General features: G+C 36.8%; 1 protein-coding gene across 1 annotated transcript; it reads left to right on the top strand.

Annotated features, from left to right (window-relative positions):
* The first annotated feature begins 4,895 nt into the window (after positions 1–4,895).
* LOC113783498 (60S ribosomal protein L13a-2-like) lies at positions 4,896–8,318 on the top strand. The gene is made up of 2 exons (XM_027329647.1): positions 4,896–5,821; positions 8,217–8,318. The coding sequence occupies exons 1-2, from the start codon at positions 5,509–5,511 to the stop codon at positions 8,291–8,293; spliced, it is 390 nt and encodes a 129-aa protein (XP_027185448.1). The 5' UTR covers positions 4,896–5,508; the 3' UTR covers positions 8,294–8,318.
* The last annotated feature ends 15,884 nt before the right edge of the window (positions 8,319–24,202 follow it).

Here is a 24,202-nt window from a genome sequence, read left to right as displayed (position 1 = left end):
AAACATTTCTTAGATTTAGGATTGCATTTCTCATTCATTAGTCAAATCCAATTTGCAATACATACTTTGGGTAGAAAATATAGGAAAATAAGGGTTAAATCGCGCAACTAGCCTTGACTAGGTCGAAGGGGTGCCTTGGATTTTTATCCTTGCCTTCCCCTTCGTCAAATGTGACTCCCGAACCTTTTTCTTTGTTTTATGTGGACTATGAGTCGTTTAAAAAGGGTTTTCTTACTTTTTTCTTTTAAAAATTCATTTTTTGGGTGACTTGGTACACCCTAACTCTATACCAAGTGGCGACTCCATTTTTCATATAAAAAACCCTTTTTGAACTATTTTTCTTGGGTCAAATCGTCGCATTTTCAAAAGTCCCATTTAGACCCATTTTTGTTTTTATCAACAAAATTCATTTTTCCCAAATCAATAAAATTCAACAAAAACAAATTATTTTATTTTTTCCAAAAAGTGGGGCGCGACAGACGTCCCGTACTTCCGTATGGTTTGGTAAGCTCTGTTTAACCCTTGGTAGTCTCCAATTGTTCGTTTTCGTTGAGTTCTCACGCGTACTATATAGGGTTTGTGTCAATCGACTCCGTAGTCCTGGCGAGAGCTGGGCAGGCAGTCTGTCGAACCCTTTGGTTCGCCTTAGGGTGAGATGGGGCTGTCACAGACCCGCTAGTGCGGTATGTACGATAATTTTTTAACAACTAGTTGGTGAACTATGGAGTTAATTGCAAAGATTAAAAGTTATTGGGGCCATAGTGTGAGAATTAGCAAAGTAAGATACTAGGAACCTTAGAGAAAAAGTATCTTTGACCTTAACTTAAATATCTAAGTTGTTAGTAAATGAAAGGAAAGGAAACAAAGCCAAACATTAAGACAAAAAAAGAGAGAGAGGCCGTGAGCTCCTTGGAGAGAACAAGAGAAAAGCTTCAACTCTGGGGTTCTTGATTTCTTGCTCAATCTTGCAAACTAACCGATAGATTCACCAAATAATCCATAGAAGTTACTTAGGAAGGTCGATTGCCATCTTGGAGTGGAGAGTTTTGGTGGTTCAAGCTTCCTAGGGGTTGTTGTGCTTCTCCAATTCTAGGTAAGGATGGTATTAGTTCATGGTTGTGCTACTTATTGGTTTACATGTGAAAGTTATGGCTTGTTAGGTAGATTTCATGGTTTTCGTAGTGGGTATAATAAATTCCAGCTTTATAGTGTAAATTTCAGCTTTGGTTGTTGGAAATGATGGTTGTTCTTGATGGTCATATGTAGTAATGCCTATGCTTAGTTTATGGAAGTAAATTCATGTTTAAACCTTGGTAGTTTTGTAGCATATAACATTCGGTTAGCATGAAGGGTTCGGATTAGGGTTTTGGTTGATGAACTTCTATGTACTCTTGTGTTAGTGATGAACTACCCTGTTCTGACCAGTTTCATTCGTCCATGTTAGAGGCCGAATTAGGCTTAGGTTAAAACATGAATATTGTAGGAAATGATGTTATATAGCTTTCTGTAAAAGTTCAGTACAATCGGAGCACAGTAGCATGTGAAATTACCGGAATACCCCTGACTGCCAAAAGCCTCATTTCGCAGACAGTTTTGTGATTTCACAATTTGGGCTTCATTTTTCACCTTGATCCATATCAAATCAGACTTTGACCAAAACATAAAACTTTTAACCCTATATTTCAGCTTTCCAACGCATCTGAAAATGCCTCAAACGGAATTGTGTAGCCTGAGTTATTGCCATTTGAATCCAGTGCTAACAACCAGACTGACAATGAACTTCTTGTCTGTAATCTGTAAATTCGACCTGGATCAACTATGAACTAGGTTGAGTTGTTTTCATGAAAGTTGTAACCCTTTGTCTTAGGTTTGAAATGGTATAAAGTGTACCCCAATCTGATAAATGTAGCTCCAGTTGTGACTAAAATGCTATAAGATGTCAAATCTTTATTTAGCTTTTGTCCTCAAAACTGATTTTTGATTGTGATACGAAATATGGGCCGCTTATGGGCCATGTTTCGGGCTGCAAGAGAATGAATCTTTTAGTAATAGTTTAGTAGTTTATTTTTCAGATTTCTATTTTATTTGGTAGGAATAAGTTCGGTCCAAGACCTCATGTTGAGTTGGATCCGATTTATGGAGTCTAGACTTATTATTACTTAAGTTGGTTCATTAGCTTTTATTGGGTTATGTTGGGCCAGCTTAAAGCCTTCATTGGGTCGATTATAAGCTGTCCATTAGTTAGAATTAAGTCATTAGTTTAGTTGTCAAGTCGAATAAGGAAACTTGCATTGTTTCCAACTTAGATTAGGTTTGCTTCTTTGTAAGGCTATAAATAGCCAGGTTTATGATAATTTGAGGAGAGACACTTTTATGATAAAAATATTGAGAGAATTTTCTCCATAGCTTTCGAACAAACCTTGAACAACTTAGAGTTATACTCTAGTGTTCTTGTTCGGCTTATCAATTCAAGAATCGCACTTGAATTGTGGCGCCTTCTACTCTTGCCTGAGGTTCACTAATTCGTTTGATTACGGGTTGAGATAGTATCAACATGTTCGTAGTCACGGGGATTAGAGGGGTCGTAGGGTTTCCGTTGCCACCATTTCTTGCATCCGACGTCAAATCCAACAAGCGATCTTGGGTTGCGAATCTCCTCACCAACGAGATTCGTATCAGCTGGCATCAGAGCTAGCTTGTTGGTAACATCGTTTATCCCTCTCTTTGGTGTCTTAATTCGGTCTGTCTCGTTAGTTTCAAAAAAAAAAATATTCCAATCACTAGTTTTCTTTTTACCTTGGCTGTCCGCAATTTTTCCCATTCCTGTCCATGTTATTTTCTTGTGTTGTTGCTGCGACTCTTGTCCTTTAGTTGTGACGTAGTTCAGTGAGTTTAGATCTTGAAGTAATCAAATCAAAAAACAGTATCTAATCCTTTTGTTCCTTGTCTTTTCCGCTGCTGCCCGCAATTTTCCAGGTTGTGTGCATCGTGTCTCGCGTTAGTCTTCAGTTTTGTGTCACCACGTTTTGTTGTTGTTTATTGTGTCTAGACTCGTTGTTCCTTGCTGTCCTTGTGTCTTGCTCAGAAAACAAAAGAAAAAAAAAAGAGATCAAAAAAAAAAAGGAGAGTCGCACCAAGTAGCCTTGAATCAGGTTGTTGGAATTTCATTGGCTCTAGTTTCTGTCCCGCTGCTGGTTTCATGCGTGTGGGGTCGTGTGTTGTTTGAGTTGTGTACAAACAACCCAGGAACATCGTGTGGGGTCTGAGTCTTCTTTGTTTTCAAGTATCACTACAAGAAAATTGGTCATCAGTGACAACTTTTCTCTGTGACGAAAAAAAGTTGTCACAAAAGTGGATCCTTTATTGACGACTTTCTAACTCGTCACAAACCTCTAATGGGAGCCAACTCATTTGTGACGACTTAGAAAAGTCGTCACTAGTAAATTCCCGCCAAGATTTAGCAAGAGTGAGGGAGTGTTTAGAACACACAATAGTGACGACATTAAGAACATCGTCACTATTGCTTGGACTATTTACAGACGACTTTTAGTTGTCGTCACTGATCACTAAAAAAAAATTTATTAGTGACAACAATTTTTAGTGATAACAATAAGTCGTCACAAAAGGAACTTCTTTAGTCGCGACACCTAAAGTTGTCACAATTGCATCAAAGCAACTAAATGTTCAGTGACGACCCATTATTTTCGTCACAAACTACACCGCAAGAAATATTGTCATTAGTGACAACATTTTTAGTGACGACAAAAGTCGTCAGAAAACGTGGTTGTTTAGTGACGACAAGAAAAGTTGTCATAATTGCTCAAAGCAACTAAGTCTTCAGTGACGACCTTGAAAAAGTTGTCACTAAAATGATCTATATAGTGACAACTTCTAATATCGTCACTGTCACTCTACCGATTCAGATTTAGTGACAAGAATTAATCGTCACTGTTTAAAGTACTTATTTCTAAGTCACTTTCATTAATTCTACTGTGCCACCCTAACTTTTGCGATTTAGCCCCAAATGTTGTAAAAAATTCCATTATGATACCTTAACTTTTACAATTTAGCCCCATATGTAGTACACCGATTTCTTTTATTCTATTATTACTCCCTAACTTTTGTAATTTAGCCTCATATGTAATTCACTAATTTCATTAATTCTACTATGGCACTCTAACTTTTGCAATTTAACACCCATATGTAATACACCAATTTTATTATTTCTATTATGGCACCGTAGCTTTTACAATTTAGCCCCTATTTTTTTATTAGGAAATTGCGAATAGTATCTTGATAAACTATGCATAATATTTTATAATTTTCTCAAACTTAAGTAATAATTTGTTATAAACTCTAAAGATATATCTTTCATTACAATAGTTATAAGGCAGGCAGGTCTTTTTATCAATGGAATAAGAAATTTATGCCAGATTTATCCTTTGTACTATATGCCAAGTAGTATTAGCAAAGGAATAACAAAGTACTACAAAGTAATTAACAAAATAGCCTTCAGGGAGTGTAGTTTATGGGCAAATGAGCATTATCTATTCAAAGTACCAACTTTTTATGGGCATTGTAGACACCAAATTTTTAAGGTATTTTTGTTTACTGGTATTTTTATTTTTTGATTCATTTCATTTACTTTTAGTCTTTTATTTTTAAGCCATTTTTATCATTTAATTAAACTTTAATCATTTAATTTTATTTTGTTTGTTTTGATTCTAGGGTTTTGAAAAAGAAAAAAAAGTAAAAAGAAAGAAAAATCAAAGGGACAAGAATAAGACACATGGACCTTTTTTGAGAATGAAATCTTGGCTTTTCATTTTAGGGTTAGTTTTCAGGGCAAACAACAAAAAAAGCAGGGGCGGCACACAAGATTAAGGGGGGAGCTCTGGGGTAGAAGAGAAAAATCGAAATTGAAGAGAAAAATAAAGGCAAGGGAAGTCGGCTAAGAGCAGAGAGAGAAGACCGACAAGGAAGAATGAAAATTCCAAACCCAAAATCCCAAAATAAAAATTCCCAATCTTCCTCAACTCGATCCATCCAAATTTTTTCAAAACGGTCCTTGATCATGAATTCCTAAATAAGCCCAGAATTCTTGCCGTCAATTTCCATGTCACCGCCTGAGCTTTCGCGGTCGGTCATCGCCACGATGACCAATTACACCGTCCCACCACTTCCACCACCGCACGCCCGGCCCCATTGCCATCGTTTCTGAGCTCCTCACCGCCTGGCACGCCACCAGCCTAGGGCCCGCCAGCCACTGTGGCACTGATGCAGCTCAATTTCTCCTTATTAAAGGGTGCGGATAAAAGTAAAAAAAAGAGAGGAGGTCGGTTAAAAGTGGTGGTGGTCCGATGAGAGGAGATCTGCCTCTCCGACGGTCTCGTTCGCTAGAAAATGAAGTGCCTCCGATTCCTCCGCAAGTGCATGAACACCAAACCTTCCCATAGCCCTATCCATTTCTGCGCCCCTTCTAGAATCCTCTGACGCACCATCCGAGGGATGATTCCGCATAAAATCAAGAGAGGAGCAGCTGCCCTGGCGAGGTTGAAGGTGTACGAGGGAGTACCTCCGCCTTATGATAAAACCAAGAGGATGGTTATCCCTGATGCTCTCAAGGTTTTGAGGCTCCAGGCTGGTCACAAGTACTGTTTGCTGGGTCGGCTATCGTCTGAAGTTGGGTGGAACTACGCTGATACAATCAGGGAGCTAGAGGCTAAGAGAAAGAAGAGGGACTTGGCGGAGGAATTGAAGCTCGCCGCACGCTCACGGAACCCACCATCATCGCCCGTGGATCTTCATCGTCAAGAGCTCTGTAAGTTTTCTATTTAAATTTCAGTTCTTCTCAAGAGTGTGAAATGGGTCTGCCGTGGCTTCATCCAGTGTGATTCTCCTGTTAATTGGCTTCATTTTTGAATACACATGCTGCATATGTTGATTGAGTTGAATGTCTTGATTTCTGATAAATTTTGGGGCTGATTGACTTCAATTTGAACAAAAATCTGATGAAACTTTTAATACCCCCAATCTGTTCGATGTAATGTCTAGCCGAAAATTCTTTGTTGAAAGATGGTTTTGTTGCATTTGTACGTTTGAAAGAAATCGGACAAGTCAGTGAGTTAGGTTGGTTGCAGCAGTTCTTTTGTTTTCTCTTTTGGTTGGCTGACGTATTGTTTCGAATGTCAATAAGGTTGTCTTGTGTCACTTCTGTCATTTATGATCTGCTCCAGAAGCCTAATTCATCAGTTTTGGTACTTAAATCAATGTTTGTTTCTGATTTTTTTTTAGAGTAAATTGTTTCGGCCATGGATTTTTTTTTTGTGGGGAAAAGCAGCTACTGGAACTCTGGTTTTGTATTATGATTTTGTTTGTTTGGTCCTGAGTGACTCGGTTTGAGTCTTGGGGCATTAGTTGGTGTATCTACATGCTCCATTGGGGCTTATAAATTCTGTCCCATGCATGCTGAAATGGTAGAGAAGAAGCTGCCGCATGATTCGTTAGTCATCGTGGGTTGCTGAAATTCATAGTTGCTCCAAATACTTGATTCTCTTGCTGTGCAATTAGGATAGCTGGTATAAAATTACTATAAGCTATGAAGATCTGACTTGCAAAGTGGCCTAAGGCAGATTTCGCAGGTCTTTCACCATGTTGCAAAAAATCAAGACTGAGGAGGGACATTTAAGAATTACTTCTGTCAACACAAGGTTCTAATCAGATGGTGTTTTGATCCTGGGAGTACATTTGTGGCTTTATCATAGTTTTGTTATCATGAAACAATAACATTACACAAAAAAAAAAGCTTCAATAGTGTTTCTGTTTCATGATATTAATTTGAGGAGCACAGAAGGGCTAAAGAATAGAAAAGATTATTATTGTCATTTGGCCAATGAGTTAGCTAAAAACTTTTCATGGCCAATGAGTTAGCTAAAAACTTTTGACGGAACAAGATATACAGTCCCAAGTGTTAAGTGAACAATTTAATCAATCTCCGACTTGTGTTGGGTTGGGAGAATACTGCATTTGATTACGTGAACATTTTATCAATCGCTGACTTGTATTGTAAGATTACTGATTTGATTACGTGACTATTCTAAAAGGAATATTCCTCTTGTATAGCAGAGTGGTAGTATAGTAGTGATGGACGAACAAAACAGAAGATTTATTCATCTTTGACAGTATTTTGACAGATTAAAGAAACATTGCTGATGCCAAAATTGGTCTTCATTTGTGACAAACCTCCTCTTTACAACCGTTAACACTCCTCATTCTTTGGTAGTCAACCAAGGCATCTTGTGTAGTAGATAAGGCCTGCAATTATCACAGTTCCCAGTTTTTCCCTGTTTCCATCCATTGCAGCAAAAACATATCATTTCTTGACATCCAGGCAAAATTTGCAGAAACAAGATTTTTCTACCCCACCGATGTCTTCAGCAATCAAATTCGGATCATCAATCCAATCCACCAACTCTTTCCTCCTACACACACTCCTGTGCACTAATTTTTTTTTTCCACAGACCATCAATCCATTTACAATCCTCCGGATGCCATGCAGGGTGGAATCCGATTCAGCTCTACAGACTTCAGTTCTAAAGATTGCTTTTTCTTCATTGGGGTAAACAGTTTTGTTATGTCTTACCAGCCATGAGAAGAACTGCCACCTACCTACCTAGTCCTCCTTGCTCACCTGTTACACATACTCTCCCCTTCTCCATCTTCTCCCCTTCCATTAATTTGTGTCCGTCTAGCCTTTAATACCAGTATAGTACTGTTTGGTCTCTCTGCAGTGGATTGTCAGTTTCAACTTGAAGAATTAATGTATTTCTAGCATAGTATTTCACTTGAAGAATACCAGTTTAGTACATGCGAAATGTATTTCCTTCAAGTAGTTAAAGGGAATCTTCCTTGTTAGTTAGACTGTTGTGCTGAGTCAACAATCAAGTAGTTATTTTGTTATTCTTGATCTGTATAAGAATGCAGAAATCTGGATTGGGCAACATGGAAAAATCATTTTGAATAATATCTCTCTTTCTTCTTCCTCAAGTCTAGTTTCTCTCCCCCTTATCACTCTATTTCTGCTGCAATTGCTGCATTCATTACGGTGGTATCAGATTAGTGAATGCTTGTTACTTTTGTTGTTTATTTAGCAATTAGAGACTGTTTTGCTTTTGTCACCTGATAACTTTACTAATAACTTTACTACTTTATTGCAGATATATTGCTCATTTTGGAGGTTTCGAAGAAGATTAGCAGTACGGCTTACATGTCGGCTCAAAAACTGTGGTTATAGTGCTGTCTTAAGTTTAGAAAATGTTTCAGAAGCTTAGGAAATGTTTTGGGAGGAATATGTTTTTTAGTGCAGCCTTGACGTATATGAGTAGTATTTGTTCTACTCAAACTTATGAAACTATTTGTACTATGATGTTGCACTTATTTATGACATTTGAATATTTAATATATTATTTTGGCATATTCTATTGTAACGGTGCCTACATTTGTTATTTATTAAACATTGCTGATATTTTCATTTTTTAGATATTATTGTAGTAGGAAAGTCATGTGTAAGGTGTTGTAAATGAGTAGTATTTTTCTAGGCAGGATGTCTTTATTGACAATTGTTATTGTCACTCAATCAAAACTGTCTATTGATAAGGGAATGTTGTCACAGTTGATCAGGTGTTTATTGACAACAAAGTCGTCACTAATTCCCCTATGCCCTCACCATCGTCCCTTCATGCATCACTTGCATCACTGACAAGAGAAGGTGTTGTCACTAGATTTATAGCTTTTACTGATGACATATGTTGTCATAAAAAGTTTCATTCAGTGACGACTTAGGGGTCGTCACTGTATAATTTCATCTTTTACTGACGACATAGATTGTCATAAAAAATGTTCTATTTACTGACGACTTTAAAGTCGTCACTGTATACTTTTACCGACGGAGATTCAGTGACGACCTTGCGACAACTGAAATGTTGTCAATAATGGTCATCAGTGACGACTTTTTGATTATTTGTGACGAAAAGTAGTTATCACTGATGACCAAAATTCTTGTAGTGTATGGTCAGCATTGTTTTCAAGTCTTCTTTGTTTTCAAGTCTGCAAACTGTCCGCAACCACATGCAAACTGACCGCCAGTCTTATTCTTTGCTGCCCGTCAGTGTTTTGGTGTCTTTCTTGTGCCGTTTTAATTTCTGGAAATTCTGGGAATTATTTGTGTTATTCTTAGGCTATTTGTTTGGTAGTTACATCGTTTGGGTTTAAAGAAAAAAAAAACAAAAAGGGAGAAGATGAAGAAATCTGTTCATTCTTTCTTGCTGAGTTTTGGTAGTTTCCAAAATTTGTTCGTTCTTTCTTGTTGAGTTTTTAGTTGTTTCCAAATCTGTTCATGTCATTTTTCTTCAGTTGCTTATCATCTAGGAAAGTATTGGTACCTTGTTCTTGAAATTCTTGCATCAAATTTGCTGGTTTCACAAAGATCTTGAAGGGATTCTGGATATTCTTGAAATCTGGAAATTAGCCTTGATATTCTTGAAGTTATTTGCTGGAAATTGTGGTTTGATCTTGAATTCTTGAAATTTTCTTGCGCGTGACATTGAAACATACCTGAACTTTGAGCTCTAATTGTTGGGAACCAAGAATCACAACCTACCCAAACATTAAAATCACCAAAACAGGCCGCACCAAAGCTGCAACCAAACCTGGAAATTTGTGTGTTTGAGCCGAACCCATAGTTCATCTTTTGGTTGTATAAACAAAAAAAAAAAACTGTTGCAGCAGCCAATTTGATCTTGAAAGGAATAAAATAAACTGCCCATCTTGTTCTGCAACCAAGTAAGGGGAATTGGGTAACACCAAGCAAGAAAAAGAAAAGGCAGCTTCCTAGTCTCCAAAACCCAAAAGGTTTCTAAAAGCCAAAGACTTCCAAACCTGATAGACTACATTTTAGCCGCATCTTGTTCCCTATTTTATAGCTGCACATTGCCTAAATTCCTGCCTATCTTTTAGCCGCATCACCTGCTATATTTTAGCAGTCCAAGTCGGTTAAGAATAAGACAAGGACGGCCCAGAAAAAAAAATTCCAGCAAAGCCAAAGGACCAACTTCCTTGTCGGTTAGAGTCTTGAGCGTCATTCTTAATTTTTTGTAGCTTTTGTGTCAAGTCTTTTCCCGATTCTTATTCTTGAATATATTCTACCACTCCATTCTTAGTGTCCTAATTTTGTTTTCCAAGAAAATCTCTACTCTTACGAACCTCAAATTCTAGCGTGAACTTGGTTTTTAAGCTAAATTTGAGCACTTAAGGAATTCTAACTTCTTCACGGTTTTGCAAGGGGCTGTGTGAAAATTTTTTTGGTCAGCAAATTAGAGTGAAAACACGAGTGACGAGCACATACACGTGAGCTTGTGTGTTGTGAGGAATTTCTTTTCTTGGCTAACCAATTTTGTTGGTCACTTAACCATGCCTCGTGGAGTCGCATCTCATTCATATCATCAAGAATTCTCAGAGAACGAGCCTCTTAAGAGGAGGGGTTCCAAGCGAATTACTTCCAAGTACTCTAGTTCCACGCATTCAATCTCCGAGCATTCACAACATGATTTTCATTCACTTCGGGAGGAAATGGATCATTTTCGCGCTTTGTGTGTATATGAAAGACATAAGCATACTTGTAATGAGTATGAGGAGGAGCAAAGGAGTTTGCGTCGAGCATCGAAGCCGAGGTCTTCATCAAGCAAACGAGCTTCATCTAAGGAGTGTTGTGACAATCGAGTCATGGAGTCTAAGAATTCTCGAATTGAGTCAAAGCCTCGTGAATCAAAGGCTGATTTCCGAAGCCGGACTAAAGAATTGGTTGACTCTATGATGGGAGAAATTAGCCAAGTGCTGAAGTCATATTTTGAGCAACTTAATCATGTGTCAACCGATGGTAGTAAAAGAGATGTTCCTTCTAGTCCACCATTGATTGAAGAAGTATCTATGAATGTTAGTAACCTTGAAGTCCCACCTACACAAGTTAGTTGTCATGAGCAAGTTGAGAAGGAAGAAAAGGGAAAAAGTGTGCTGACCTTAGGCAAAAATGCGAGGACTTACTTTTCTAACGAACTTACCTTTGCTTTGTTTAGCTTTTCTTCTTTTATGCAGGTTAAGCAAGGAGAGATTGAGTTGATCATGGCATGTTCTATCCCTAAATCCATTGGTGAATATCAGAATTTTCATGGAGTTTGCATCTTAAGTGTAGTATCCCTTTACTATCCATTGATATTCAACTTCACCCATGAGTCTACTTTGCTTGTAGGGAGGAGTAATAAATTTCCAAAGGGAGTTCTTGCACTTGAATCTTATCCTATGCCTTGTTCCCATTTTGCAACAAATGTTCGAAGTGATGATCAATCTAATGAACTTGATCACGTTCAAAGTGCTCTTCATTTTGTCAGTTGCATTATAGAGGATCCAAGAAGATGTGACCTTGCTGCCAATGAACTATACATTTTACCTTGCATCATGGAACCAAAGCTATATGCGTTATCTTCGAGGAGTCATTGGAGTAAAGCCATGAGTTTTCCATGGCTAATTGTGAGCATTTTCAAGCTGACCGAGAGACATGTGCACCGAATTATAATAATCATGACGTATGCAAGTATCATTCATTCTAAGAGAGCCAATATGCGGAGATTTGAGGTTTCATACTGCCAACTCTTGTTAGTACCATTCATTTCCAACCACGATTTGAGGACAAATCTTTTTCAAGAGGAGGGGAATGATACGAAATATGGGCTGCTTATGGCCCATGTTTCGGGCTGCAAGAGAATGAATCTTTTAGTAATAGTTTAGTAGTTTATTTTTCAGATTTCTATTTTATTTGGTAGGAATAAGTTCGGTCCAAGGCCTCATGTTGAGTTGGATCCGATTTGTGGAGTCTAGGCTTACTATTACTTAAGTTGGTTCATTAGCTTTTATTGGGTTATGTTGGGCCAGCTTAAAGCCTTCATTGGGTCGATTATAAGCTGTCCATTAGTTAGAATTAAGTCATTAGTTTAGTTGTCAAGTCGAATAAGGAAACTTGCATTGTTTCCAACTTAGATTAGGTTTGCTTCTTTGTAAGGCTATAAATAGCCAGGTTTATGATAATTTGAGGAGAGACACTTTTATGATAAAAATATTGAGAGAGTTTTCTCCATAGCTTTCGAGCAAACCTTGAACAACTTAGAGTTATACTCTAGTGTTCTTGTTCGGCTTATCAATTCAAGAATCGCACTTGAATTGTGGCGCCTTCTACTCTTGCCTGAGGTTCACTAATTCGTTTGATTACGGGTTGAGATAGTATCAACAAGTTCGTAGTCACGGGGATTAGAGGGGTCGTAGGGTTTTCGCTGCCACTGTTTCTTGCATCCGACGTCAAATCCAACAAGCGATCTTGGGTCACGAATCTCCTCACCAACGAGATTCATATCAGATTGTTTTATTGGACTTGTGTTGTAACTGGATGATTGTGAAGCCTAATTGAAGGGCTATGTTGGTAACATTGCTTGTGAGTGTTTTGGGACTGAATTGAGAAAATAATGAAGCCATAAATGGCTGAAAAATAGGTAAACATAAAGGGCGTGTTGCCCAAATTTACACTCGAGGGTTAGGTAGAGATACTCGCGACTTGAGTAGGGATTTGAGAACGAGTCTCACTTGAATCATCTAGGGTATTCAAGTCTTCTTTCATAGAGGTATATAAGTTAAAATTCGGCCGAAACTTGTATCCTTGGAAAACATGAAAGTAACGACTAATAGAAATACATTTTTCTCGTCACTTCGATTCAAACGGAGATTTCAAAGTTTAATCACTTCAAAGTTTCAATGTTTTAAGAGCGAGCATGAGTTTACAAATATTCTCCAAATAAGTTTCAATTACGTGATTCTCGTTAAACGAAACGTTTAAGTTTTGGTCAATTTTCAAAGCTCTTGAACAATGTTTTATCGCAGATTTGGACTCCAAACCAGGAGTACAACCTGAGCGTGATCTGTAAACACACTACATCTTTGGTGAGTGCTTTCAAATACCTGATTGAACTTGACACTTGTGTTTAATACTTGACCAATGTGATTACATGATATATGAGTGGATTGATAGGGCAAGAGTGTACTTTATCGCACTTGCCATAATGTGATTTATTCTTGTTTATTGATTTCAATTGAATTGATATACATGCATATGAGTTGTATCTTGTCTGGAATTCCAAAAATCCCGTGGCTAGTTAATCGAGTCGAGCTGACAAGAGCTTGGTCGATTAGATAATGAACCCTGGGTAGTTAGTTTGTCGAGTAGAGTGTTATCTCCTCGACGAATCGGTATACTCGAGTATTACCACCAGTGTTTATTGAGGATTTTGGGCCCAGTAGAGGGTTTGGATGGTGGTCGAAGACTGTAGCTAAGCGGTGTTCTACTGAATTGGTTACTTTACTTGAAAGTTGACGGAGTGTCAACTACTACTTGAGCAAGCTCTGGTAAAGCAATGGGAACATGGCTCTTGAGAGCCACCTGTATCCTTATACGTTGATTGTTATTCATAGTGTTACTGTTTCTTTTAGAAAAGACTTTTACACTCGCTCATTTTGAGATTTGCTAATCGAAGTGTTAATGCTTTTTTTCTTGTTTTGTTATGCTCGCTATTTTCCTATTCTAATACTTTCATTTTTTAAATAATGGTCAACTTGCTATTTGGAACCTCACTGGGCTTTTAACTCATTCCACGCTATTTGTTTTCCTTACAGGGGGTACGAACGAGGCGTGAGTCTTGTACAGAGTAGTCTAGTTTTGAAATTTTGAATTGTACTCGCGCTAGCACCGGGTTAAGGTTGATTTTATTTGGCTTGTTATTTGGCCATGTATAAGTCTTGTAGCTGGATCTAAACATCAATGTATATATTAAGAGTGAATTTATTGTATTATTTATTTTCTATGGATATAAGTTATTGTCTTGAGTTACAAGTGAGTGAGTCCTGGTGAGAGCTGGGCAGGCAACTCACTAAACCCTAGGGTACGCTCTAGGGGGAGGTGGGGTCGTTATAGTTTTAGATATGGCCAACTTGGATATCAAGTGAGGAACTGCCCAAGACAAATGAATTTCGGGATGGTGAAGCTGCTATAATAGTTAAATTTAGCAATTAGTGAGGTTTGCCTGAAATAGTTGTAATTATTGTAAGGAAATTTTTTGTAATAAGTTGTATCCCTGTTAGAAACAGTGTACTTGGTAATTGATGTTTTAATGAATGATATTAAATATTAGTGGTTAGGCAGCATTGGATTGTCATTCATGAATCTATTACTATAATTTAGTCTTGAATTTAAGCGAGAATTCTTCATTTGTGGTTCGAAAGGAAGAAATTTTGATTAGGAAGGGTGATTCGGATCTAGCGGTACAATTGTAAAAATAAGAGATGCCGTATGTTGTAGATGATTTGTCAACGTACAATGTATAAGTTTAAGAATTAGCAACAGTAGTAACCAAGTTTCAACCCTTCTTTTCACCGAGTTTGAAGTTTGTGTCACTTTTCACCTTTTGATAACTTCATTGATCTTAGCATGTTAATTTAGCCATGCGTTGTTAAGATTTTCTCTCTGGGTAAGATTGTAGTAGCAACATAACTGAGGGGATGCCATTGAAAAGTGGAAGAAAACACTGTAGAATCGAGTTTTGTGAGCAAAGGAGAGAATTTCGAGGACGAAATTCTATTAAGAGGGTGAGGACCCGAAAATTATCTGTATTTTATTTGATTTCTTTGAGCACATTTTCTTTACTTTATTTTATTGCCTTAATTTCCTAGATATTTTTATAAGTGAGTTAAGTTTTTAAATCATTTTTCCTGTGTAAGTTGGTTCATGTTAAGTTCGCAGCACATTATGGACGTGGGACCCGTTAATGCGGTAAGTACGATAAATTTTTGAAGATTAGCAGGAGTTTTGCATAAAGGGATGTTAGTTTATAAGGTGCTAAGGAATAATTAGGAATTAGCTGCATAGATTAACCTTTGGAAGACAAAGGGATGAGAATAAACCCAAGAAAGCCAAGTGTCGCGAAATCCTTGGAAGTTGAACTTTGACCCAACCTTTCTTCACCTTTACTACAATCAAAATTTCCTCATTTCTTTACCTTGCTTGGCCGAACCATGGAGAGGGAAAAAGGGAGAGAAAATTTCATCTTCAACCTCAATTTCTTACTTGAATCTTGAGTTTTAACCAACCATCTTGCAAACTACTCCATAGAAAGTGCTAACTAAGGAAGATTAAGGGATTGAGTGGAGAAACTTTGGAGGGAGAAGCACTAAACTTCCATCTTTCTTGGAGGTACAAGGTAATTTGGTAAGAAACTTTCCTCTACTTCAAATATTTACAAACTAGTGGTTTAAGGTTGTAATTTTGGTAGTTTTATGAGAAATTTCATGGTTTGAAGTAATGATATGGAAAAATCCAGCTTTTATGGTGGAATTTCTGCCCTTAGTTGAAGCTTGAGCTTAGCCATGATTGAATTGCTTTGCCATGTCAAATATCTAGCTTTTATATGTTTGTTTGGCTTGCTTAAGTAAAATTCCAGCTTGTATGTAAAAATTTCAGCTTAGTGTTTCCAAAATTTAGCTTGATTGTGGTTGGCTTTTCAGTTATAAATTGGCGAGGAAAAGTAAAGAAAACAAGGGGAGGTGCTGCTGAAAATTTTCCGTAGGGAACCTTAAGCAGTCTTGGGAAATCAGTTATATCTTGGTGTAGAAAAGTCGGAATTGAGTTCCATTTACTGCGTTTGAAACTAGATTCAGAGTATTTTGTCCCATGAAATTTTTAAAATTTTTCTCAATTCCTATGAATATCTGTGATTTTCCAAAGTTGACTGAATTTTCATTCCTGTTCTGTCTTTCTACAGGATAAAGCAGCCGCTTGAGGTTGGAATTTGACTAACTTGTGGACAGAATCTTACAATGGTGTCTTCTGGAAAATTGTAACCCTTTGAGTCTATTTTCTAACTAAAGTTTATAAATTTTGGATTTAGGAAGCTTGAGTTATGATTTTTCAAATAACGCCGAGCAAAACTGGAAAAAATTCTGTTTTCCTAGAACTGTTCTTACTTTCATTTCCAACTCTAAGATTGGAGTTGGTAAACTATCTTGAGTTTGGTTTATGGGTGGAATTGAGGTTTAAATGAAAGGAAGTGAAGTTTTGGAACCTTAATTTCTTCATGTATTTTGGTTTGTATTGCTAGTCTTTTAATATAGTATGTGACCACAGGACTCAAGAGAATCCAAGAGGACAAACCAGGGTTAAAGTAAAGGGTTGCAATTGATTGGTGAGTGTTCTAAGTGCATGAAAATAGTTACATGGAATGTCTCCTTGTTTGAATGACATGCTTGCTTACTTAAAGTAATTACTTTTGAATTGATGACCTTTGGGATGAGAATGTACTTTATCATACTCGATCCTTTGTAGTTAACTTCTTGATATTGATATGAAATGAATTGCTTTACTTGCACTTGACTTGTTGGTCACTCGAGTGGTTATTCCACCGACTTTCTTGTGTGCTTGAGGCGCGTGTTACATGCTCACAGTTGCTAGAAATTGCTAGGTACTTGATTTATCGTCCTGTAGGCAATTGTGTACTTTATTGCACTTGATCTAGCTCGACTAAACTTTTGATATTTTTTTAAAATATGTAATGGCCATTTTGTTATAATAGAAATGTGGCCAGAATCCGGCCATTTTCTAGCCGGATTTCCGACCAGATTGTCGGCCGGATTTGAGGCAGTGAGCATCAAATATTTTTAAGTTCTCCCTGTCAACCCGGCCTTGAATCCGGCCAATGTCTGGCCAGATTTGCTGCCAAAATATCTGATTTCTGTAGTCCTCCTTCAGTTTTCTTGTTTGATCAGGTTTTCGCAACCACTTGATTTTCAACTGTTTGGATTTGAAATACTTGAAATGCTTGAAACGTGTTATGCTGAGCGTTAAGTGTCAACTAACGTCTCCAATTATTACTGCATGAGTGTTGGCTGTTAGCCAACGACTCCACTACTGAATACTGAATACTTGAGGCTATAAGCCAGATCCTGAATCACTGAATATCTGGGACTATAAGTCCAACCCAGGGCTAGTTGGTCGAATCAAGCCGGCAAGGGGTTGGTCGAGAAGATCAACGAACCTTGGATACTTCTTTGGTGTTCAAGCCCGGTAAGGAGTATGTTTGATGGACGAAAATTGGTGTAAAATGGTGATCCACAGATGTTATACTTTCGTGGTTGACGGAGAGTCAACGGACCTTGTTCAAGCTGCAGTGGAACTTGCTCCTGAGAGCAACCTATATCCCTTGCCATGAATGTGTTCTTTACTGTACACTTTTGTATGATCTATTTGGCTACTTGCTTAACTATATACTGGGTTATGATCTATTTGAATTTAACTTGTTTCTTGATGTCTGGTGTATGGTCTTGCCTGTTATATTACCTGCCTATTTTCTTGGAACCTCACTGGACTTTTAGCTCATTCCATGCAAATTTGTTTTCCTTATAGGGATGAGATCATGAGAGGTTGAATTGAGAAAGGCCTAGATTTCATCTAAGTTCATCAGTCGCTCACGCGAGCACTTCATAGATGTGTAGCCAGTTTGTTTGGTTTGAATTTTTTTCCAAGTTTGACTCCTTGGTTGTATTATAGATTGTGGGATATTGGAGGTCCATGAGTATATATATTGAAGGTTGTTCTTAATATCGTTTTTATTTTGAGATTATCATTTGTAAATTTCATGATGCGTGACTGAGTCCTGGCGAGAATTGGGCAGGCGGTCCACCAAACCCTTGGGTACGCCCTAGGGGAAGGTGGGGCTGTCACATACAACCTTTAATATATAACTGTGGACATCAAATATCCAAACAATCTCTTAATACACCCAAGGAGTCAAGGTTACAAAATGAAACCAAGCAAGCCCGCTAGAGAGCTAAAGAGTGCTCACGCGAGCCGCTAACAAAAACCTAGACAAAGTCTATGTCTTCTCCACTCCCACTCTCACATTCTCATTCCTGTAAGGAAAACAAATTACATGGAATGAGCTAGAAATCCAATGAGGTTCCAAGTAACCAGGCAGGTAAAATAGCAGGCAAGATACCATACAACGGATATCAAGAAACAAGTCAAACTCAAATAGATCATGACCTACTGTATAGTTAAGCAAGTAGCCAGATAGATCATGCAATAGTGTATGGTAAAGAACACATTCATGGCAAAGGATATAGGCTACTCTCAGGAGCATGTTCCACCGCAGCTTGTTCAAGGTCCATTGACTCTCCGTCAACCATGAAATTATAATGTTCGTAGATCATCACTAAACGTCAATCTCGGTCCACCGATCATCCCCCTACCGGACGCGAACATCAAAGAAGTTCTCAAGGTTCATCGATTTTTTCGACCAAGCCCTTGCCGACTTGATTCGACCAACTGTTCCTGGGTTGGGCTTATAGTCCCAGATATTCAGTTATTCATGATCTGGCTTAAAGCCTCAAGTTTTCAGGTATTCAAGAGTGGAGTCGTTGGCTGTCATCCAACGCTCACGCAGGTAATGATTGGAGACGTTAGTTGTCACTAAACGCTCCGTATTTAGAAATGTCAAAAGTTTAAAGTAGGAATTCCAGTCAGGAGTAAACAGGTTAGGCACTTCGTCCTTTACCCAAGGTTGCCTAGCTTACCCAACCGCTCTGAGGCTGGTCTCAAGCAAGAGGTCCAACGAGGGCTTAGTTCAGCTGTTACTGACCTACATTCAAGTATACGTATGAGTAACCCAAATTTCCACTTACCCGACATCTCGGATAAGGGTTCAATCGTTGGAAGAGGAATGCAACCGGTTTACAACCATGCACATAAACATGCAAGTCCGCACACAGGATCAATTATTTCAAGTTCATGGAGGTCGAGTGCGAATCAGGACACACTCGCCTAACCATGACCAAGTCACAAGTAATGCCCAACAAGTCATATTTTCAAGCATTTCAAGTATTTCAAGTCAATATACAGGTCACATGCAAATCAAGTTACTTGTACATGCATGAATGAGATATCAAGTGTTTAGTCAAGATAGGTCAAGTACGATAAAGTACACACTCGCCTATGAAATGTCAAATCAAGTGTCTAGCAAATATCTAGCAATAATGAGCATGGAACATGCAGTTGGAATACTCACCGCGATCAGAAAAATTAACTTTCCTCGGTGAAAGGATCCGAGGGTTTACTTTCAAAACCTGTGATCAAATATATAGGGAAGTGAACTAAAGAAGTTCACCATTTTAAAACATTTGAATAAAGCAGTCGAACCCCCAAGTGCAAGCTTTTAGTCAAAAGTATCACATATCCTTGCTCAAACCATAAGGAAAAACTTTTGACTCTAAAGTAAAAAATACAAATTTAAATGGGACAAAAATAAGGTTTCAAATGAGGCAAGGAATGTTTTAAGTCACTTGTATAAAACATTCAACAAGCGACTTGGAAAGAAAAGTCACTCGTTCTTTAAAACGCCCTAGTTTTAAGTGAAAACCCACGTATAAGTAGTGATCTAGGGGTTAACAAGGCGTAGTGGTCTAAAAGCCACAAATTTTCCATCCAAGTACCAAGTTATAGTTAGAATTCTTCTTCATAAGTCCTACCATCCTATTCTAAACCTTTAGCACCATCAAATAAGGATTTCATGCTATGCGCTATTCGAATAAAAACTAAGGGCTAGTAGGGAAACTCGACCTCGAACAATCAGCAATCACTATTCAACTCAAAGGCATTAAGTTGTGAGAAAACCTCAATTCCAATCATAAAACAAGCTCAAAATAGTTTAACAACTCCAACTTAAAGTTCGAAATGGAAGCAAGAACAACTTTAGAAAACAGAATTTTCTCCAATTTTATGCGACACTATTTGAAAAATCATATCGCAAGCTGCTTAAGTCCAAAATTTATAAAATTTTATACCATTGGAAAATAGACTCAAAGAGCTACAATTTTCCAGAATACACATTTGTCAGATTCTGTCCATCAATAAGTCAAATTCCAGTCTCAAGTTGTTGTTTCATCAAGTAGAAAAACAAAGCAGGTGTGAAAATTTAGGCAAATTTGGAAAATCATAGATATTCATAGGAATTGAGAAAAATTCTGAAATTTTCACGATAGAATGTACTCTGAATCTAGTTTCAAACACAACAAGCAGAACTCAATTTAGAGTTTTCTACACCAAGATATAATAGACTTCACAAGACTGCTCAGAGTCTCCTGCAGGAAAAATTTTTCAGCAACATTGCCCCTTATTTTCTAACTTTTCCATCCAAACTCAACCCAATATTCATCTCAATCCAACCTCAATCACAACCACAGTTTATAAGCTATAAAGTACACTTGTTTAAGGCCATAAAGCCACCCAAAATAGCCAATTATCTAGCTCCAGAACTACCATAATAAAGCTGGAAAATGGAAACCCTAGGCTGAAATTTTCCTCTACAAGCTGAAATTTTTTATAATCAAGCCAAAATAACATATAAAAGCTAGAAAATTCACATGGCAAAGCTACTAGATCATAGCCAAACTCAACTCATCATATCAAGGCTAAAATTTATTACTCCAAGTTGAAATTTTCCAACCACCACTTAACCCATGAAATTTTCCATGAAAACTACCAAAATCAAGCCCTAAATCTACTCATATGCAAGTAATAAAAGAGAAGATGATTTCTTGATATAGTTACCTTAATACCCTAAGAAGAAATGGAAACCAAGTGCTTCTTTCTCCCAAATCACTCCACCAAAGCCCTTAATCTTCCTTAGATATCACCTTTTATGGAGTAGTTTGTAAGATTAACGGTTAAAACTCAAGATTCAAGCAAGATTGGAAATTGGAAGTTGAAGTTTTTCTCTCTTTTCCACACTCAAAATTTCAGCCAAAGGAAGATGAAAGGTGATAGGATTTTTGGCCAATTTTTTTGTTAATTAAAGGGTTAAGAAAGTCTTATTCAAAGTCAAAGGACCATGACTTTTGTGACAAGTGATTTGCTATCATTAATTCTCATCTCTTTGTCTTCCAAAGGCTAAAATATCTAGCCAACCTCTAATTATCCTTTAACACCTTATAAAATAATCTCCGTTTGCACAAAACTCCTTTTAATCTTCAAAAATTTATTGCACACACCTCACTAGTGAGTCCTACTTCCATAATGCATTACAAGCTTAACATGTACTAACTTATACAAGGAAAACGATTTAAAAACTTGACTCACTTATAAAAATATCTAGGAAATTAAGGCAATAATTTAAAGTAAAGAAAACGCATTCAAAGAAATAAAATAAAATATAAAATATAAAATAATTTTTTTCCGGTCCTCACACCTTGTTCTTAGGGTTTAATGGTTTTGTTTCATTTAAAAGGCCAAGAGAGAGTCTTTAGGGTCAAGGGAGGGAGTTAGGAAAGCGACAACAACAACAAAAACCCAGAAAACAGAGAAAAAAGCTGGTGAACCAGCCTAGTTCGGTGGGGTTTTCTCCTTTGATATAGATCCGTTTCGAATGATTTTTCTTTCTACATTTTCGTGAGATAGAGGGAAATAATTTTCATGTTGAAGAGTTTTGCTGAAAACCATCAGAAATCTCTCAAATCGCAGCCTAAACTTTGCTTCTCGAAATTTTTTTCTGCAGAAATTTGACCCAGGGTTGATCGGATGGCCATCTTTGTTTGAGTTTTTTGACTCCATCTAAACTCCAATTGATGAGATCTTTGTTTCTTCACCATCTCTGGTTGTAGAGGAGCGAATCTCATGTTGAGAGATTTTAGAAATGACGGCTAGAAGACTTCCAAATTCAGGCTCAAAATTTCCTGTTTCACAACCCTTGACACAACTGTAACAAGTTGTTCTTTCTTCTTCACGAGGATTTGTATATTTTCCTAGAGATCTCCACTCTGTTTCAGCCTCAACAAGCATCAGAGGTAATCCATGTTCCTTTCTCTTTGGAGATTCGAAGTTTATATGCGATCTAAATAAGTTATATGAAAGGTCCAAATTTATGAACTTCAAGTCTCATTTTGCATGATTTATGATATTTGGAATCTTGTTTGGTGGTTTGGGTAATCCCTAATGAGGTATGGATCGTGTTCATGAAAATATTTGGCCTTAAAAGCTCTTGGAAAATTTTTCTGGCAAAATTTTGGCCATTTTTATACCCATTGGAAAATGTTTGATATTTTCTTTCTATTTCTTTTCTTATTATTTTGGTTTTCTTTGTTATGATTAGATCCATTTTGGGTTCTAAATGGTTAATGAAACCTATTTTTGGACTAAAGAGTGGGCCAAGAATTTATTTTTGTTTGGGTTTTTATATGGGTTTTGAAGCTTAAACCCAACGTTTTTGTTGGGTTTGGTTTAGCAAAAACAAGTGGGCTAATCCATTTTTTTAATAAAATTATTCATTTGTTTTGCTTGGGTCGAAAGGTTTATGGCCCAAGATATGATAGAGAATTGGCCCAAAGCTTGTTTTCTGGTTAAATCATAAACGAAATTTTATAATTAGGCCCCTCAGCTTTCGTATAATTTTAGTGTGGTTCTAAAATTTTGGATTTCTTTCAATTAGGTACTTAATTTAGTTATATTTTGGTCCCTAAACTTTATTTTTCTTTTGATTTTGACCCCTAATCTCTTTTAAAATTATAATTTGATCCCTAAAACTTTTCAATTTTTGCAATTGGATCACTAATAGTTTTGATTTCTTAATTATAATTGTTTAATTGTCAGCCATGCTTCCTTTTAATGCATTTAATTAGTAAATTTTAGGGATTTTATGTTTATTCATATTTTTTAAAATAATAAAGTGAATTTGCTAGACGTTTACAATTTCTTTTAAATTGTTAATTAAATTGGTGTCTTGACTATTTTGTTGATTTTGGAGTATAAATAGGGCAAACTCTACCTTATTTAACCACTACTTCAAGGGAGGTACCCTCTATTATTTTTAAGTTTCTTTTTATGTGCTCCTATATGTTTATATGTGTGATTGCATGTTTTAAATACTTTTTTCTTTTATTTATTCATTTTAAACTTTCATTTATTTAATTTTGATGTTTATTTGAAAGGCATTTAAATGCCACATTGTAATAGATAGGTCCTCCCCTTTTACTCAAGAAAATGTATTTAGATAGACAAATGTAATAGATAAATTTATTATTTCTAAAACTTCCCCTCTTAGATTGTAGTTAGGGCCCCTAATGTAATAGTTAATTTTTATTTCCTTGCATGCTTGTGTACTTGTGTGCCTATGCGTTTATTCGCTTTCTCTAGGATTTTGCATCTAGATATTATGCCTATGTGTTATGTGCTCTACATGCCCTATATGTTTTATGTGTTTATTTGCTTTAGTTATGTGTATATGTTTTATTTATTTATTTATAATAAATGCATAACGTCACCACACTAGTCCAAAGCTAGTTGTGATCTTTCTTTCCGATTTCTCATTAGTCCAACGCTAGTGAGAACTTGTAAAAATGGGTTAGTCCAATGTTAGATCGTTTAGGCCGTTTTTGTGCTAGATTCATACCTTGTGTGATATTTATTGTGTCTCATGCATTTTTTCCTATTTTTTGGTTATTTTTAATTACATGATATTTTCCCTACTATTATTCTGTTACCCTCTATATGTTTGAATCATATCATTTAAAATTACATCTCATTTTAGGAAACTAGAAGTAAGTTAGTTCATTTGCTTGCTTAGATTAAAGGAATCATCCTTCAAATATGGAAAATGAGCGAGTATGGCCTTTTAGTTTTAGCACGCTATTACCCCTCTATAAAAAGGAAAGTTGAGTCACGAAACTTAATCTCCCGTACCCATTATGTTGCATTCCCCTCTTTTAGGTCATGTATATTTACTATATATTATAATTTCATTTTTTTTTTAGTCTCATCTTTTGCATTTTTCACGACCTCTTCAAAAAATCATTCTTGAGCATTACAATTAATGTGATTGGCACTAATTAAACTTTGAAGAGATATTTTGAGCCTCCTGATATCTTTTAGGCCTAGATTTGCATCCAAAATGTGATAAGTTATATAGGTTAAAGTAGAAAAATTTTCGACTAAATCTCGCAACTAGTTTTGGCTAGATTAAAAGGGTGCTTTAGATCAAATCTTTGCCTTCCCTTTTTCAAACGTGACTTCAGA

The sequence above is a fragment of the Coffea eugenioides genome, chromosome 9, assembly GCF_003713205.1.
Source record: "Coffea eugenioides isolate CCC68of chromosome 9, Ceug_1.0, whole genome shotgun sequence".
Taxonomy (NCBI): Eukaryota; Viridiplantae; Streptophyta; class Magnoliopsida; order Gentianales; family Rubiaceae; genus Coffea; species Coffea eugenioides.
The sequence above is the reverse complement of the archived record's forward strand: the minus strand, read 5'-3'. Positions and strand labels throughout refer to the sequence as shown.

Excerpts from the sequence above, each read along its gene's own strand:
- LOC113783498 (XM_027329647.1), top strand. The coding sequence starts at position 5,509 with ATGATTCCGCATAAAATCAAGAGAGGAGCAGCTGCCCTGGCGAGGTTG. Across the intron at positions 5,822-8,216 it reads TCTTCATCGTCAAGAGCTCT|ATATATTGCTCATTTTGGAG; the intron begins GTAAGTTTTCTA and ends ACTTTATTGCAG.